The following is an 18,189-nucleotide window of genomic DNA, read 5'->3' as shown; positions in this document are numbered from 1 at the left end:
TTGGAATTGTTTAGTTAATTTGAATTGTAAGGTGAAGTGATAGCATGACTTCGTAGCTATCACGCCATCGGTTAAATAACTATAATTAAGTGTTAAAAACAGCTAGAGTAGCAAGTGGATGGTATTGTAAAGGCTAGGTGGAAAATGAAGTGAAATATTGTCGTAGTTAGGACTGCACGCACTGTTTTCGTCGTGCTATTTGTTTAATTAACTAAATCATGTTTTCTGTAGAAAAGACATATACAAAAGTTGTAGATAACTTTATTATCTTACTTGTGTTAAAATTTGACAACCATAAGTCTGATCGTTTAGAAGTTATAATTTTCACAAATTCAATAACTGAATTTGTCCAATTTATGTACAGATTTCAGAAATTGTATTGTTTGCTTAACTTAACGTTACAATATGTTCATGGTCATTATACGAAAGTTGTCGATGCTTTTCTTATCTTGCTTGTGTTAAAATTTCATAACCATAGGCCTAATAGTTTGAGAGTTATGAATTTTATAAGGTGATTGTTGTATTCTGTCCACTGTCAGAACAGATTTCGAAAACTGAATTATTTGGTTTAGTTAAACATAGAATCACTTCTTGGTGATTATAGAAGTTATGTAGTACTTTTTCTAAGCTTTCCAAAAAGTCTTGGATCACTCTTTTGGTGATCTGAAGGTTTAGTTATGGATGTTCTAAGTAGGAAGACTAAATCTATCCAAATCTGGACAGCAAAGCCCTCCTAGTGTATTTTAACCTTGATACACTTTAAATCAACTTGAGATGTTTATAAATGATTTGTAGAAATTTTTATTAGCTTTCCAGAAAGTCTAGGATCACCTGTTTTTTTATACATGAGTCTCTAGTTATGAACTTTTGAAACAAAGGGCCTGAATCTGTCCATCCTGGACAGAGCTGTTATTTTTGCACAATTCGACCTTGCTAAAGGTCTAATCATGTTGAGATGACAATACCAAAGTTGTAGAGTGTTTCTTATGCTTTCCAAAAAGTATTTGATCACTATTTTTGGATAAATATCTTGTGAGTGATGACGGAAACAAACAACTAATGTGCTGCTGTCCTAAATGTGTTAGAAGTGATTGATTGCTCTACTCTGTTATGTTTGCCTTGAGTGACTGCTTGCTTGTTTTGGTTTTAAGTGAATATGAGTAACAATAATAGTAACTATTATAATTGGGTTATATGTAAGTAACTAGTCCCCGTCTCTCTAAGTAGTAAACTAAATTGTCGAAGTCTAGGAAGTAATCAGCTTCAATCAACGTTATTTTAGCAAGTGTCGTTATATGGATAAGGAACACAATAAACGAGACGTTACCATTTTTAATACTTGCGTGGCAAATCTAATATTGCTAAATAACCAACCTCATTAGACTAGTATAAGAAGCAGTGTGAATAGGCTAACATCTTCTATGTGTTATCTTGGGTGTGTGCTTTAAGCTCTGCATCCCCTTAGGAACGACTTTGGAGCTTCTTCACCTTATATTTTGATGGTATTTAAGCTCTGCATCCCCTTAGGAACGACTTTGGAGCTTCTTCACCTTATATTTCGGTGGTATTTTGGCTCTGCATTCCCTTAGGAACGACTTTGGAGCTTCTTCACCTTATATTTCGGTGGTATTTTGGCTCTGCATTCTCTTAGGAACGACTTTTGAGCTTCGGAACTTACTCTGCGCTCCCTTAGGAATGACTTTTGTAGCTTAGAAACTTACTCTGCGCTCCCTTAAAAACAACTTTCATAGCTTCGGAACTTACTCTGCATTCCCTTAGGAAGTTTGTTAGGAGGAAGCATTTTACTCAATGATACAAGCACTATTATTACATAAAATCAGAATTCAGTCCTTCGTGCTTGGATTCAGGCATAGTACTAATAACAGAAAAGATAAAGATACACCAAGGGTAGGATATTCTTTAGTAGATGTGCTTGGATTCAGGCACAGTACTATTGACTGTGCGAGCTTCGGACTCCTCCCGAAAATCATGCTGCTGTTGAGCGTGCTGGTGCCCTTCTGGCTGCTGGCTTCGGGTTAGAGTAGGTGGTAGCGGTGGTGGTTGTGGGAGCTAGGCCCAGGAAGCTTGAGAGTGGCTTGCCAAAGTGACAGAGGCCATAAGCTATTGATTACCTACGTATTTTGGGACATAGGGAGAATAGCATGAAGCAGTATGTAGGACCTGCTTCGGCTAATTATGTCGTGCCTCAGCTTCGGCAATCTCTTTTTGCTTCTGAATTGTGACTTGGCATGTTCTTGTGGTGTGGCCTTTGTCTTCACCGCAGAATAAGCAAAATAGTCTTCTGGGCTAATCTCCGTATCTTCCTCCAAAGCTTCTACCCTCTCTGCCTCTTGGGGCTGGTGTTCTGAAGGAGCTTTGTTGTGGCCCTAATGACTGGGAGCTGTGTTGTTGCCTTTGAGGTTGACTTCCTCTATCATCACTTGGGTTGGAATTATGGATCGACCTAACGTGCCTGGGGTGAATTCTTCCTCCGAAGCCCCTGGCCATCTCAGAAAACCTGTATGCTGCCTCCCTTCTTTGGCGGAAATCATTATCAGCCCGGATATACTCATCCATCTTCTGAAGAAGCTTCTCCAGGGTTTGTGGGGGCTTCCTGGCAAAATATTGAGTTGTAGGTCCTGGCCGAAGCCCCTTGATCATGGCCTCAATGACAATTTCATTGGGCACTGTAGGCACTTATGCTCTCAGACGTAGGAACCGTCGGACATACGCCTGAAGGTACTCCTCATGGTCTTGCGTGCATTGAAACAAAGCCTGAGCAGTGACTGGCTTCGTTTGAAAACCTTGGAAACTAGTAATTAGCATATCCTTGAGATTCTGCCATGATGTGATTGTTCCTGGCCGAAGAGAAGAGTACCAAGTTTGCGCTACGCTTTTAACTGCCATGACGAAGGATTTCGCCATGACTGCAGTATTGCCCCCATATGAAGATATGGTTGCCTCGTAGCTCATTAGGAACTGCTTCGGGTCTGAGTACCCATCATACATAGGAAGATGAGGTGGCTTGTATGATGGGGGCCATGGGGTAGCCTGCAACCCTGCTGCCAAAGGAGAAGCATCATCGAAAGCAAAATTGCCATGATGAAAATCACTATATCATTCATCATCATTGTATGAATTCTCTTGGCGAAGCTCCCTGTGATGGGGCCTTCGATCTTGGTCCTCCTCGGTGAGATGGCGCATTTCTTCGGCGGCCTCATCAATCTTTCTCTTGAGATCAGCGAGCCGAAGCATTTTCTCTCTCTTCTTTTGAACCTGTTGATGGATAGCTTCATGGTCCCTGATCTCTTGGTCCAGTTCATCCTCCTAAGGTGTTGGGCTGGTAGCCTTCCTCTTCTGGCTCCTAGCTTCGCGTAGCGTCTCCTGATTGACATCCAGCGGCTGTAGTGTAGCCCCTGGCCCGACTATCTTCTTCGGTGGCATGACAAAGGTCGATGCTTGCCGAAGGTGGTCGGATGAGTTTACCGGAGGTGGGCGCCAATGTTGGTCCTTGTTCTCGGATGCTATACATCAAGAACAGAGCAACACATTTGTTAACGATTAGGGACCTTCGTCCTTCAAAGCATTATCTCTCCTGGGATATAATGATCTTCAAACGAAGGTCATGAAGAGCATACCTTCATCATTTTAGTGAACATAATGTAAAGAGACATATGAAACACAGAGGAATATTTATATTCTCATTAGATTATTTATAAACATGAATAAAGATGAATAAGCATCAATGATATTTGTATTACATTAGTACCTTCGGCTTGATAGAAGGTAGGAAAGCGAGAGTGACGCGAGAGAGAGATTACAATTCAGCGTGAACAGTACAGTGTTACTATTCACCTATTTATAGGCGCAGGACACAGCCTGAACAAAATTACATTCATGTCCCTGACATTTACTGTTGACCATAAAGCAAGTTGTCGAGGATTAAACAGTTTTTTCTCCTTTAGGTTGATTTCTCCTTTTATCATCGTCATCGCGCTAAGCCGAAGCTCCTTCAGCCACAGCTTCGGAGCTAGCTTGTCCTTCGTTCAGATTGCATCTTCATACCACACACACCTTCATCTCAAAGCCGAAGCCTCCCTTAACGGTCTATGTTATACTGAAAAACATGTTAGTTATGTTTTTGAGGACCTTCGGAAGAGGAAGGCCCCCAACAATTAATTGATGGAATTAAATTTAACATATCATTTGCATTGCATTGTGGGATATTATTATTAATTGTGTCAATTACTTAATTGGGTTGGTATCTACCTATACTTAGTAACTACTAATAAAATTTTAACCATCTTTAAAAGCAATTCTCAGCCTTAACCATTCTTCTTGGTAAGCCTTACACTTCACATGAGCCCCTACCGTAAGTGAGGTCATGCACATTAGTCCCCACAACTTTTTGAGCGATGAACGTATGTGAGCTCACTCTTGCTAAACTCACACCAAGTCAAGAACATGTACTGCAAGATGAGGAGCATGAAGGATGCTACGATGAGTTTGGAGAGGTCTAGGCCGTCGTCTACAAGTCAACTATGGTTGCAGAGAATCGTTGCCATCATATGATGTAATTTATTTAGTTATTTTGTAAAGAACCCCTATATGTAATAAATATGTGACAGTGATTTTTGTACCATGAGTCATCATATGTGTGAGACTTGATGGGCACACATTTGAGACGTGCCTGGATATGTCCTTAAATCAAGGTGTGACAGTTCCAAAAATCCGTCCTCATAAGAGATTGTTTGTGCAAAACATTTCTTCTTAATTCTAACCCCTTTTCCTTCTGTAATGTCCTTGGACAAAGGATTTCTTTCGAGGATGCAACTACAGAAGCTTCAACTATAACTCCTTTGTTATTCTCTTATCCTTCACAGTGAGCAACAAGCTGATCAAGTCCAACCCTAGAGGACTTAAAGGAGTAACAGATAGAGGCTTTGCCATTACCTGTAGTATTTGAGTGCCCCCTAGCGATGAAGCCGAAGCACTCCCCTCTGAAGACCTCTCCTCCACTTCTGTATCAGTCACCTTTCGCTTCTTTCTTTCCAAAGAAGGCGAGGTCCTTGTGTCTGAGTGAGAATACCCTTCGTCACCACCTGATGTAATATTCATCTCCATGGCCACCTTTGTTTTTTGTTTCCCTTTTTTCTCCTCAACCATTCTAATGGTCTCTCTTTCCATGATACTGATAGTTCCTTTTTTCTTTATCCTAGCATCAGCCTCTTGGGCTAAGTTGGGATAGTCTGGGTACTCATACCCCATCGCACCTTGTAACACCCCATGTGTTGAGCAAGTGTTTCCCCTCTTAACTCCTCAAGTGATTATATTATCACATGTGTCTTAAGTAGGGCAAACACTACCAAAACCATGAGTAAGCTCAGAAAACAAGATAAACATGCTAAAAAGGTCCTAACATGCCCATATCATGCAGAGAAGATGAATTAAGTTGGCCTCCTTAATCCCCTCCATAAACTCCAAAGAGTGCAAAACAAAGATCACTGAAGAAACTGGCCTAGAAGACTTAACTAGGATTGGACCCTTAACAAAAGTTGTGGATAATAATGTGAGTAACAAAGCTACAATAGGTTCAAGCTATGAAAAGGGGTGGCGATTTCTCAAAAGCCTAACCCAAATTGAAATCCAAAAGGAAAATCAAAATTTTCCAAGTCAAAACCTATGCCTAGAACTAAACTCCTTGTTCATTAACCTCCAATCACCAAATCCACTAGGTCAAACTGTAAAAAATGTGTTAAATTAACTAGCCCATGCCATGGAAACACTAGAGGCTAAGAAAGATCATTGACATAACTTGACCTATGTTTTACCTTAGATTTGGCACTAAGGACAGACCCCACTTGACCACTCAATATCTTTTAAACCTATTTTGTTTTGGCTCAACGTTCACACAAATTATATAGTGTGGTGAGGGGAAGAAATCAGCTAAATGAACCTTTCCCAAATTCGCAAAGATTTCAAGCTAATCATTGTTTGAAGCCAAGCACATGGCATGGCACCACGTGCTCGATGCCTTGCCTGACCACTTGCTTGTGCACTTGGCACACCTGTACAAGCGCTGCAAGTCGGTCGGCACCGTCGCTCACCCACCTCGTGTGCTTTATTTAAGACTGATTGCAACGGTTCACTCTTGGCCTCCCCTCCCCTAATCCTGTAGCTCGCGTAGGGGCTACCGAGCAACTCTTCAACCCGCAACGGCATCCTCTACGGCACCCCCTAGGTGGCGCTCGTCTTCTCTCTCACGCCAGATTAGGAGGAGCACTGTTCTCCCCCTACGCTGCTTCGCGGAGACACCTTCGCTCGCGCGCTCCAGAAGAAATCACCGGCTCCGCTTCGCGGCAGTTGCAACCACGGGACGATGTAGTCGTTGATGGTGAGGCTGTCGCCGGCGGCGGAGGACGTGGAGAGCTTGGCCATCACCTGGTTGGGGGCCTCGAACGCCAGGGCCGCTGGGGCGTGGCCGGCGCCGTAGAGCGCGGCGTTCCAGACGCACTGCAGCCGTGCGGGACGCTGCTCGTCGCCGTCGCCGTCGCCGCCGGAGAGGACGAGCCTCCACCCGACGACCTTGAAGAGGAGCCTGCGCGCGTCGTCGAGGGAGAGCGGCTCCGCGTTGGGCTGCAGCGGGAGGTTCGAAACCGCGCACAGGGTCTTGGTTCTGTCCATTTCCTACTGCCTCTCCCCAAAAATTCCAACCGATTCCTCCGCCTATTCCGAGTTCCCCAGAATCCCCAGTTTGATGTTGCCTCTTGCCCCCTGCCCATCGATTGGATCTTGGTTGATTTTCTCCGTTCTGCAGATCCTGTGCGCATCCGCTCTAGGTAGTGGCCCTTTGCTCGGCTCCCTTCCTCCTCCTTCGCTCATGCTCGGATCTTTCAATCTGCGCCGGTTTTGAGTTCTTGCCCTTGCTGCCGGCCGTCAAAGGCTAGAGCTTGGATTTCCTGGCAAAGATTGGGGATTCCTGCTCGCGAGGATGGAGTTCGTGGCGTCCATTGTCGACACGGTGTTCCGGCCGCTCAGAGGGAGAGCACGGAGAGGGTGGGGATGAGGATCTGGTGGAGCGTGTCATGGAAAATATCAAGCACTTCCATTTTTTGTCCATACAAATGTATACACGAATTTGTCACTTCGATGTATATATTTTGATCAAATGTTTGGATGAATGGACATAGTCAATGTTCCCAAGCGTGCATAGTTCAAAACAAAGTAAAATGATTTTTAATAATTTTTTATAACGAAATAGTGGAGACCAACTTGAAAAAAAATTATAAACTAAATGCGTAGCCGGCCAAGCGTGTGAAAGAAAAGAAAAGAAAATAGAAAATGAAGTTAGTTATGTTAGTTATGTGGAAATGTATATTTAATGTGTAGAGGGATATATAGGGGAATTTATAGGGGGAATGGTTGCGGGACGAGTGAATATAGGGGAGAGAATATTGCTGATGTGGCTGCATAGTAACATTTAGGGGGAAAAATTTAGAGGGAACGCTTGCGGATAGCCTAAGCACAGCTACGGCACACAACAGCTCCTGGCACCTCACTCGCTCACTCCTACACGAGCTCACCATCGTTCACCCTTGCCAGTGCCCATTCCACCGTGCCCCCATCGTCGCCAACACCTAGTCGCACGAGTGTGCACACCTGCCCATTTGCAGTCCCATCTGAGCACCTTGACACCTTCGCCACACAACACCATGGCCAGTGTACCAGTTAATCGAAGCTCCACCCTTCTCCTGTGCGCTGACCACATGACACTATTGTCACCAATGGTCAGCTCCCGTGGCTAGCCCTCCATCGCCCTTCCCTGTCAAATTCAAGCCCACATCTAGTTTCGCCAAGGTTCCATGAAGCTCATTGTGCCTTCCTTTGAAGCTCTACCACCTTCTGTCGACCGGATCACTCATCGCCGGTGAGGTCCTCCACCTGGGTGTAAACCCTAGTAGAGAGTCCCCATGGCTCATGTCATTGAGAATAATGAAGGAACCCTTTGGGTTATGTGACTTATTTATGAGACATGTTTTCTTGCAAATAAATACCAAATATAAACATATGAACTCGTGCATCATGCTGGACTTCCTTTGTTTGTGCTTTAAAACTCAAACAAATAAGTAAAACAAGTATAACTTTAAAATCCAGTTTGAGGTTTTTAAATATGGGAGCAAAGGAATTGAGGAATGAATAAAATAATAATAATATTAATAATACCAATGAGATTGTGGCAAAACATTGATAGTATTATTCATATTAGAGTGCTATTAAGATTTGAGAATTTGAGATTCAAACCAACAATTCAAATTTATTTTGAATTATTGAATTTGAGAAAAGAGGAGAAAAAGAAAAACTATGTGCACTATAAGTAAAATATAGACAAATAAATATAATTTTTCATGATGATATTTCTGATTTAACATGTAATCTCTGTGTGAAACTGACCAAAGAATTTGAATTTGAACAGTAGAGTTTAAAAATACGTTCAAATGGGATTAGAAAAGAATTAGGAGTAATAAAAAAGGAAAACGCTATGACTGGTTTTGGGCTGAATCTGCTCCCTGCTCGGCCCAACAACACAGTCGCATAGCCCAGCTCGGTCCACTACCATGTGCGTTTCACCAATGGGTAGGGCCCACACCCTGACTTCCCCTCAGACCGCAACATACCATTGAGTCTTGGCCACTGTCATGTGGGACCGACTGCTAAGACATCACCTTATCACCACGGCATGATCCTGGGCGCCATCGCCCGGGTAAAGATCGGAGCTCGTTGCAACAACCCGAGAGCCACGCGCGGGCTGGCACCTCGCCCAGTGATCTAAGTATCTCCTTGTGTCAGCAAGGGCACCATGTCATCAGGAGAAGACGTTCCAGAACCAGTACAGGATGCAGCACTGGGTGATGGGCCGAGAAGGAGTGGAAGAATCCGACGAGTTAACTCAGCTGTGTGCGGCCCAGAGTGGATCACAGATTAAGCCCATGATGTAATAGAATACTAAATATAAATAGAACAAAGGAGAGAGAAGAAGACAGACTTGTAAGAGAATTCTAAACCCTTGTCCAAGGAATACAATTCCTGAGCGCGTCCTCCTGCGCGTTCCCCCTATTCCTGTCTCTAATTCTCTCTTCCTCCTCTGCTGCTAACAATTTGGTATCAGATTCACCGTTCCTTGGGGCGTTTGTCGACCTGGAGCAAATTTCATCGCACGGGTATTTCACACGTGCTCAGCGTCGCGCGGGCGCTATGGATCCAAATGTCAAGTTCATCGTCGACGAGATGGAGAAGAAGTTTGCATCCATGGATATGAAGTGGGAGAAGCGATTCTCTGACTTGGTGGCTTCCAAGGATGAGCGTTTGGTGGCCCTGGAGCGAACCAGTGGCGAGCTCGAGGCGTGGCGGCCGACCGTGGATGCCGCAATGGACGACATCAAACTCGAGCTCCGCAAGATGAATTTGCAGTGGGATCGTGCTCGGTTGGAGACGGCGGGGGCTGATATGAGCCTGCTTGGCAAACCAGAAGGTCAGCTCGCCGGATCCGGATCGCTGCAGCCTCTCGGTGATCCAATCGGACGGGATTTTTCATTGGGTTCACAGAGCTCGGGTGCTGCTGGAAAGGGTATGAATACATTCTCCCTGCCTCCTCGTTTTCATGGTCCTCTGTATGATGTGCATCAATCACGACCTCCTGCCCCAGAGTTGTTGGGAAAATTGCCTAAGTTGGCGTTTCCAGTGTTTGCTGGGGATAATCCTCGTTTGTGGATCTCGCATTGTGAAGCTTATTTTGATATGTATTCAGTTGATTCCTCTGCTTGGGTGCGTATTGCTTCTATGCATTTGTCCCCCATTGTTGCATGTTGGTTTCAATCAGTGCAGCGCAAGTATGTGGACATCTCCTGGCCCTTGTTGTGCAAATTGTTACATGATCGTTTTGATCGGGATCAATATCAAGCCCTTCTTCGTCAGTTGTTTCGGATCCGACAGATCGGTACAGTGGCTGAATATATTGATCGTTTTTCCACCTTGGTTGATCAGTTGACAGCCTATAATGCAGCTCATGATCCTTTATATTTCACGACTCGATTTGTGGATGGTTTGAGGGGCGACATTCGGGCGGTGGTGTTGATTCAGAGACCTACTGATTTGGATACAGCATGCACACTAGCGTTGTTGCAGGAAGAAGTGTCTGAACCTGCTCATCGGACCGAGGGTCGCAAGTTTGCCGCTGCTAGTTGGAGCAAGCCTTCCCCAACTGTTCCTCTACCGGCGTCACCAGGTGTTGACAAAGGTGCAGAGGTGTTCCCTTCCAGTACTAAAGCTGCTGTGAAGCCGCCGCGTCTTGCAGATGACAAGATGGGTGCTCTGCGGGCGTATCGACGTGCAAGGGGTTTGTGTGATAAGTGTGCACAGAAGTGGCATCGTGGTCATGTGTGCAGCGATACTATTCAGTTACAGGCCATTCAGGAGGTTTTTGATCTATTTCCAGTGGAACCTTTGTCTCTTGAAGAAGAAGATACCTCTGCATCACCTGAAGATACACTGTTCTTGGCCATCTCTAATGCAGCGGTATCTGGTGGTTCTGCTCGGCGTACTATTCAGTTTCATGGGTTGATGCAGCATGAGCACCTGCTGGTTCTCGTGGATTCAGGAAGTACTCATTCCTTCCTTAGTGCTGCATGTGTGTCTCGTTTACCGTCGTCAGTCTCTCTGGTGCCTGTACAGATGACTGTGCGTGTAGCTAATGGGGAGGGAATGCATTGCACTGCAGCTGTGTCTCAGGCTGTGTGGACTATGCAGGGATGTGAGTTTGTGCAAGATTTGAAAGTATTACCTCTTCAATTTTATGATCTCATCTTGGGCATGGACTGGCTAGAGTCATTTAGTCCCATGAAAGTGGATTGGAAACACAAATGGATGGTGGTGCCTTACAAGGGTGGTTCAGCAATTTTGCAAGGTATCTGTCCTGGGGAATCTGATGAGCTGCTGATCCATATTACAGCTGCTCCTGCCGTCCACGAGTCAGACAATGGCCAGCTGAAGCATCCTGCTGTCACAGCCTTATTGGAGCAATTCAAGCATGTTTTTTCAGCTCCTACTGGTTTACCACCTGCTCGAGCATGTGATCACTCTATTCCATTGGTTCCTGGTGCTCAGCCTGTGAACATTCGTCCTTACCGTTATCCTCCTCATTTGAAGGATGAAATCGAGAAGCAAGTGGCTGCTATGGTACAGATGGGTACTGTGAGGCCAAGCAGTTCTCCCTTTTCTTCGCCCGTACTTTTGGTTAGAAAGAAGGATGGCACATTCAGGTTTTGTGTGGATTACAGGTATCTGAATGCCCTCACCTTGAAGAGTAAATTTCCTATTCCAGTTTTTGATCAGCTTATGGATGAGTTGTCTGGTGCTAGCTGGTTTACTACTCTTGATCTTTTGTCTGGTTATCACCAAGTACGCCTGAAACCTGGTGAAGAGTACAAAACGGCATTTCAGACTCATTATGGACATTTTGAATTTGCGGTCATGGCTTTTGGGTTAACTGGAGCCCCTGGTACTTTTCAAGGTGCCATGAATACAACCTTGAAACCCTTGTTGAGGTGATGTGTTTTAGTTTTCTTTGATGACATCCTCATATACAGTAAAACTTTTGAGGAACATTTGGACCATTTGGCGCAGGTGCTATCTTTATTGGCTAAGGATCAGTGGTATGTCAAACTTTCCAAATGTAAGTTTGCTCAACGGACGATTGCATATTTGGGCCATGTTATTAGTGAAGCTGGAGTTTCTACAGATCTGTCTAAAGTTGAGGCTGTGAACAATTGGCCAAAGCCTACTAATGTGAAGCAGCTTCGCAGTTTTTTGGGTCTAGCTGGGTATTACAGGAAATTTGTCCACCATTTTGCAGTGATTGCTAAACCTCTCACCACACTTCTCAAGAAGGGTGTGCTGTTTGTTTGGACTCAGGACCATGACTTGGCTTTTACTGCTCTTAAACAGGCATTGACATCTGCTCCTGTACTTGCTCTTCCTGATTTTGCTAAACAATTTTGCATAGAAACAGATGCTTCTAAGTGTGGGGTTGGAGCTGTCTTACTACAGGAGGGCCATCCTTTGGCTTTCATTAGTAAACCTCTTGGTGTTAAAACACAAGGACTCTCTACTTATGAGAAAGAGTATTTAGCTATTTTATTAGCTGTGGAGCACTGGCGTCCTTATCTGCTGCATGGGGAGTTTTTGATTTACACTGATCAGAAGAGTTTGATTCACCTTAATGAGCAACGTTTGCATACACCATGGCAGCAGAAAGTTTTCACGAAGCTATTAGGGATGCAATATAAGGTGGTTTACAAGTTGGGTACTGAAAATCGTGTTGCTGATGCCCTATCCCGACGGGAGCATGACTCTATTCAGTGTTCTTCTCTTTCAGTAGCTACGCCACAATGGTGTCAGGCTGTTTTGGATGGCTATTTGCTGGATGATGCTACCCAACAACTGCTTACTAAGTTGACTGTCGATGCTACTTCTGTACCCAATTTCTCCTTACAAGATGGCCTCTTGCGATTTAAGGGTCGAGTCTGGATTGGTAATAATGCTACAGTCCAACAGTCCATTATGTCAGCTCTCCATGCTTCTCCTGTGGGAGGCCATTCGGGTATTCCTGTGACATACCAGCGCATTAAGAAGTTGTTTGCTTGGCCTGCTATGAAGAAATGTATCCAAGAGTTTGTGGCTTCTTGCACAATTTGTCAACAAGCAAAGCCAGAGCGAGTGAAGTACCCAGGATTACTCCAACCACTTCCTGTTCCTGACCGAGCATGGCAGACTGTGACTCTAGATTTCGTTGAAGGGTTACCGATGTCAGGCGGTTTCAATTGCATCTTGGTAGTGGTTGATAAGTTTTCTAAGTTTGCTCATTTTCTTCTTTTGAAGCATCCTTTCACAGCAGCCACTGTTGCTAAAGTTTTTATGCAAAATGTATACAAACTCCATGGTTTGCCATCTGCTCTGGTGTCTGACAGGGATCGTGTGTTCACTAGTGCATTGTGGAAAACTTTGTTCTCTATGGCTGGGGTTTCTTTGCACATGAGTTCCGCGTATCACCCTCAGTCGGATGGTCAGACTGAGCGGGTTAATCAATGTTTGGAAACGTTTTTGAGATGCTTTGTCCATGCTTGTCCCCACAAGTGGAGTGAGTGGATTCACTTGGCCGAGTTTTGGTATAATACCAGTTGGCATTCAGCTTTGACTTATTCTCCTTTTGAGGTGCTGTATGGTTATTCTCCTCGGCATTTTGGTGTTGATGTTCTATCAGCTTGTCCAGTGCCCTCGCTGTCGGATTGGATTCAAGAGAAGGCCATCATGACTGACTTAATACAGCAGCATTTGAAGCGTGCCCAACATCGGATGAAACAGCAAGCTGACAAAAATCGTGTGGAACGCCAGTTTTCGGTTGGTGATCTTGTCTTTCTGAAGTTACAGCCTTATGTCCAAACTTCAGTGGCTCGACGATCTTGTCAGAAATTGGCATTTCGCTATTTTGGTCCCTACCGGGTCTTGGCCAAGATTGGGTCAGTGGCTTATAAGTTGGAGCTTCCTGCTACTTCGGCTATTCATCCTATTTTTCATGTATCTCAATTAAAAAGAGTTGTCGGTCCAACGGTTGCTGTCGCCCAGTTGCCTGATCAGTTGGAAGGGTGTCAGATTCCTGTTCATGTGCTGAAACAGCGTGTGGGTACTGATGGGCAAGTTCAAGTGTTTGTGCAGTGGTCTGATTTGCCTGTGTCCCTTGCTACATGGGAGGACTTTGCTACTTTGCGACAACAGTTTCCGTTCGCTCCTGCTTGGGGGCAAGCAGGTTCTCTTCAAGGGGGGAATGTCAGCAAGGGCACCATGTCATCAGGAGAAGACGTTCCAGAACCAGTACAGGATGCAGCACTGGGTGATGGGCCGAGAAGGAGTGGAAGAATCCGACGAGTTAACTCAGCTGTGTGCGGCCCAGAGTGGATCACAGATTAAGCCCATGATGTAATAGAATACTAAATATAAATAGAACAAAGGAGAGAGAAGAAGACAGACTTGTAAGAGAATTCTAAACCCTTGTCCAAGGAATACAATTCCTGAGCGCGTCCTCCTGCGCGTTCCCCCTATTCCTGTCTCTAATTCTCTCTTCCTCCTCTGCTGCTAACACCTTGCCACCGCCCTCCTCCTGTTCATCCTGCTGCATCCAATGGAGACACCCTAGTCGCCATTGGCTCTCGACGGTGTAGGAGATAGAGAAGAAAAGGGGGGAACGAAGTGGTCCAGCACGGACATCAGAGCGGATGTACACGCGGGCAGAGACAAACGGGGCAGGCCTCGGCGGCTTTCCGTGCTGCGCGGAGGGGATTTGTCTGGGGCATCACCAGAGCGGCAGGCCGGCGCATCGCCATCGACCAGCAAGGGAACCCTTGCACTTTCCGGGGACAACCTTGCTCCCGCTTTGGCGCTGGTACATTCCCAACCCAGTAGATCGTCCTTATCTCCGTGTTAGGCAACTTTTGTCTGTGCTCAGTCGTGGCTGCTTGGACGGCGTTCGTCGAGGCTGCACTCTGTTGGTGTTTGAGGCATCATGCGACTATCGGGAGGAAGAAGACGACATCCCGATTGTGGATATGGGGACCGACGGCTAGGATTGAGGCGCGCAGATCGTTTAGGCGGGGTTAAATACAGACCGTTGGATCTGATTGGGTGGATCTAGGAGACTCTGGGATAATTAAATCTGTGCCGTCACTTCCAAATCGTGTGGCCATTAATACATACCCGGTCATTTAAGTGAAAAATCCAATCCTTGCGCTTGGCATGCAATCGGACGGCCGAGATCGGCGCGTACCCCTTCGCGGTGCTAGTTTTACTAAAAAGTCCCCCAGAAATTATAAAATAAATTTGCAGTCCACCATGTGAGCAGTCTGTGTCAGGGAAATTTTGCAAGTTAAACCCTGAGCTTCGCTGTATTAATGCGCGCGGTCCAGGGATCAGTAAACTGAATAAAAGAAATATAGAAATGAGTTTTTGGTATTAAAATAAATCTTAGAACTCATTTAATTCATAGAAAACTAATTTTTAATCCTTTTTAATCCATTCCAGTGGCATTAATTTCGTTTTAATATTGTCTATCGCCTAGTACCTTTGTTTAGCCATGAAACTTGGACTAAAATTATTCACTTGAATTATTCTATACTAGGCACATAATAACTTCGAAAATTCATACCTCGACAACCGTAACTCCGAATTTAGTTATTCCTGTTCCTACGATCTCGTTATGACGCATAGAATATTATCATGCATTCTGTTTTGCAGTTTGGGGTGATGTTAATTTCTGTTATACCATGTTTGTTTGTATTGTTGCGAGTAGACGAGCCAGCTACAGAGGATCCGGGTGTTCAGCAAGTGGAGACTGCTGAACAGGAGCTCGTTGAAGGCAAGTTGTGCCCTTGATCAATTCTATTTACCCAATAATCTCTACTACTCTTAAGAAGGTACCGTAGGCGTCCACATTGGCCTGGCGCACGGTTCTGCCTGCCCTGCCTCCGACATCCTCCCCTTGCACCGCTCTTGGCCGCGCAATTCCAGGATCCCTCCATCGCCGCCCCGCCATCATCGCACTATCCATCGCCGCCCACCATCATCGGTCCACGCAACCACCCCGTACGTCGATGCCTGCCTCGTCCCCATCCCTGCGATGCCCGCGGCTAGGGGGATCCAAAGCCTTCACCGTGCCGCCACCGAACCACACCTTCGCTCGCGGTGCCTCTGCCCCCGCGTCGCACACACCCCGCATCCGCTCTCCTGTCCCTTCCCCTCCAGCGATTCGGCCTCCCACCCGTGCTGCACACACCTCGCCGTCACTTTTGTCCATCCCACCTCCCCCCGCGGTTGTGTGCTGCCCAGCCCATCTCCGCTCCTCGACAAGACCAATGGCGACTGTTGTGTCCTCCGCTCTGCACGCCGTTGGCGCCGTCGCCTCCGCCAAGCCCAGATCCGTCGCCCCCGGTACCTGTACTCCCCCCCGCAAGCTAATCTCCTTACCCTGTCGCCTCCGCCGCGTCACGCCAACCAGCTCGGTGACTGGCCTGACCGATCTGCGTCGCTCGTGCAGCGGTGGCGAGGAGGAGGAGCGTGCGCATGGATCCCCAGCATGTCGCATGATACCCGTCCCCAGCCCACGCCCCCACCCGGCTCCCTAGACGCACACACGCAGGCGGCGGTGGTGCCCATGGCTTCATGGCTATTGCTCCCCTTCTCCTCCTTCCTGTGGCCTGCCCCGCCCCCACCTGGCTACTCCTCTTGCCGCGACAGCGGCAGCGATGGTGGCGGAGATAGCGGCTATTGGAGGCCGACCATCGTCGCAGCCTTCGCAGGCGCGCAAGTCGGTCGTGCTCTCCGTCGCCGCTTCGCCGGCCTCCTTCACTCACCGGTATCGTGCCTCACCTCGCCTTTCATTTCGTTGTAACTTGGGATGCATACCATGATAGCGTTTACTTAGTCTGTTCCCAACCAAACAGACTTCAGTCTGTTGTTGACTGAGCTCTCACAGTCATTGTTGATTGGATGGAGATTTTTGTGTGTGTGTGCTCGATCAAATACTTAATGTCAAGTGAACCTTGCTACTCTAGGAGGTGCGACATCTTGATGCCTTGACGAAAATGGGTAGCTTTTGGTTTGAAGGATCAGAATCGTTTGCAACATTCCACATTCTTGCAGCGATAGGGAATGTGTTCTCTGCACCTTATGTTTGCAGCTCTACTCTATTCAGTGGGAATGGGTCAGGGGGTAGATACATCAGTAACGAGAAGTTGTTGTCTAGACAGCCTCATGGAATCAATTCCAAGAAGAGGCTCTAGACTAATGTCCTTCTTGCTCTTAATGTCCTGTAAGTCGGTGGACAATCTGAGTTTATGTGATAGTAGCTCCAATCCTATGGTACATTTGTTGTTTAACACCCTTCCTTTTGCTCTCAACGAAGCGCTTATGTCGCTCATGTAGCATCACAAGGAAAGCTTCTTATGTGGGGAGCCAAGGTTTGTGTCTTGGTTGGAATTTCTATTTCAGTTATGTGTTGTTAATTTCGTTAATCTAATACAGTTATGACCATCATTTGCAATGAAAGATCAACAATCTGATTGATAGAGGACAGTTTTGGTGTTTGGCAACATCATCTCTACTTCATGCAAATCTCACACACCTTGCAGTATGTTTTTATGTTAGAATTGGGTTTTATATTTCATAGAAAAAATATCAGCTAACTTCCTACCTGTTGGATGTTGTCATAATGATGCAATTCAATTGTTTCTCGTTGAACTCTATTGGGCCCATGGTTGAAATGTTAAGTGGTCCTAGAAGATATCTAGCTGTTTATTTCAGTTCGGTGCTGGCAATGGTAGTGCCCTGATCTTAAGTTATCATTCTTTTTAAGCTGTAAATTCTTGTCTAAATAAAACAGGCTAAATTTTCTCCAGATGATGTAATTCTCTAATGTTTAATCTTTTAAGCATTTCTACTCTATGACATCTATTTTACATGTTTATCTCAGGCTGTCGCATACTATTTCCACGGTTTGATTCTTGACGAGGGAAATACCTCTCTCGCACGGGTACGCAGAGCGGAGGACCCGTGCTCCGCGATGGCCAAATGGCTGCTTCATCGTGGGGGAATTGCTCCTACTCCGATCTCCATCGTCCTCGCTCCATCGGCTACTCCGCCGCCCGACACTGTCCACATCAAAACATAGGTGATTTTATAGGATATGTTTGACAATCAATGTTCATTGTCCATTACTAAAGACTTAACCGCATCGTTATGTCAATTGTCAAATACTCTTTCAGCCATCCAACCAAAAATAAACTATAGTTGGTTTGTTGATGTTTGCCCCCTTTTGTCTGGTAGGATGAACAAGAGACAAAGAGCAAGCTTGCTAGAACTAATGCAATGGAGATACAAAATTTCTATTACCAATACTATAGAAAATATCTACACAAAGATGATGAAAAAGGAAACTGTAAGAATGGTTATTATTTAGTTGTATTAGCAATCTTACAAATTATCATACTATACTACATTGACTTACTTTTGTTGAGTGATGAAGGGAGGAAATGGGTAGACACTTCCAGATTGCATCTGTCCTACTTGATGTTCCGAAAATTGTTACAC

At 45.5% G+C, this 18,189-nt stretch overlaps 2 protein-coding genes and 1 pseudogene across 2 annotated transcripts; 2 read left to right on the top strand and 1 right to left on the bottom strand.

Moving 5' to 3' along the window:
• Window positions 1-6,144: 6,144 nt before the first annotated feature.
• Window positions 6,145-7,182, bottom strand: LOC109941386 (probable pterin-4-alpha-carbinolamine dehydratase, chloroplastic). The gene has a single exon (XM_035964084.1). The coding sequence runs from the start codon at window positions 6,682-6,684 to the stop codon at window positions 6,271-6,273; it is 414 nt and encodes a 137-aa protein (XP_035819977.1). The 5' UTR covers window positions 6,685-7,182; the 3' UTR covers window positions 6,145-6,270.
• An 8,513-nt stretch (window positions 7,183-15,695) lies between these two features.
• LOC109943675 (lysine-rich arabinogalactan protein 19-like) lies at window positions 15,696-16,188 on the top strand. The gene is made up of 2 exons (XM_020547175.1): window positions 15,696-16,032; window positions 16,139-16,188. The coding sequence occupies exons 1-2, from the start codon at window positions 15,696-15,698 to the stop codon at window positions 16,186-16,188; spliced, it is 387 nt and encodes a 128-aa protein (XP_020402764.1).
• A 67-nt stretch (window positions 16,189-16,255) lies between these two features.
• LOC103644903 (RHOMBOID-like protein 10, chloroplastic) lies at window positions 16,256-17,431 on the top strand (annotated as a pseudogene).
• Window positions 17,432-18,189: the final 758 nt, after the last annotated feature.

This window comes from Zea mays, chromosome 1, assembly GCF_902167145.1.
Source record: "Zea mays cultivar B73 chromosome 1, Zm-B73-REFERENCE-NAM-5.0, whole genome shotgun sequence".
Classification (NCBI taxonomy): domain Eukaryota; kingdom Viridiplantae; phylum Streptophyta; class Magnoliopsida; order Poales; family Poaceae; genus Zea; species Zea mays.
The sequence above is the reverse complement of the archived record's forward strand: the minus strand, read 5'-3'. Positions and strand labels throughout refer to the sequence as shown.

Bases quoted from the DNA above. Each gene is read 5' to 3' on its own strand.
- LOC109943675 (XM_020547175.1), top strand. From the start codon at position 15,696: ATGCCTGCCTCGTCCCCATCCCTGCGATGCCCGCGGCTAGGGGGATCC. The intron at 16,033-16,138 runs GTACCTGTACTC...TCGCTCGTGCAG, and splicing joins GCCCAGATCCGTCGCCCCCG to CGGTGGCGAGGAGGAGGAGC.
- LOC109941386 (XM_035964084.1), bottom strand. From the start codon at position 6,684: ATGGACAGAACCAAGACCCTGTGCGCGGTTTCGAACCTCCCGCTGCAG.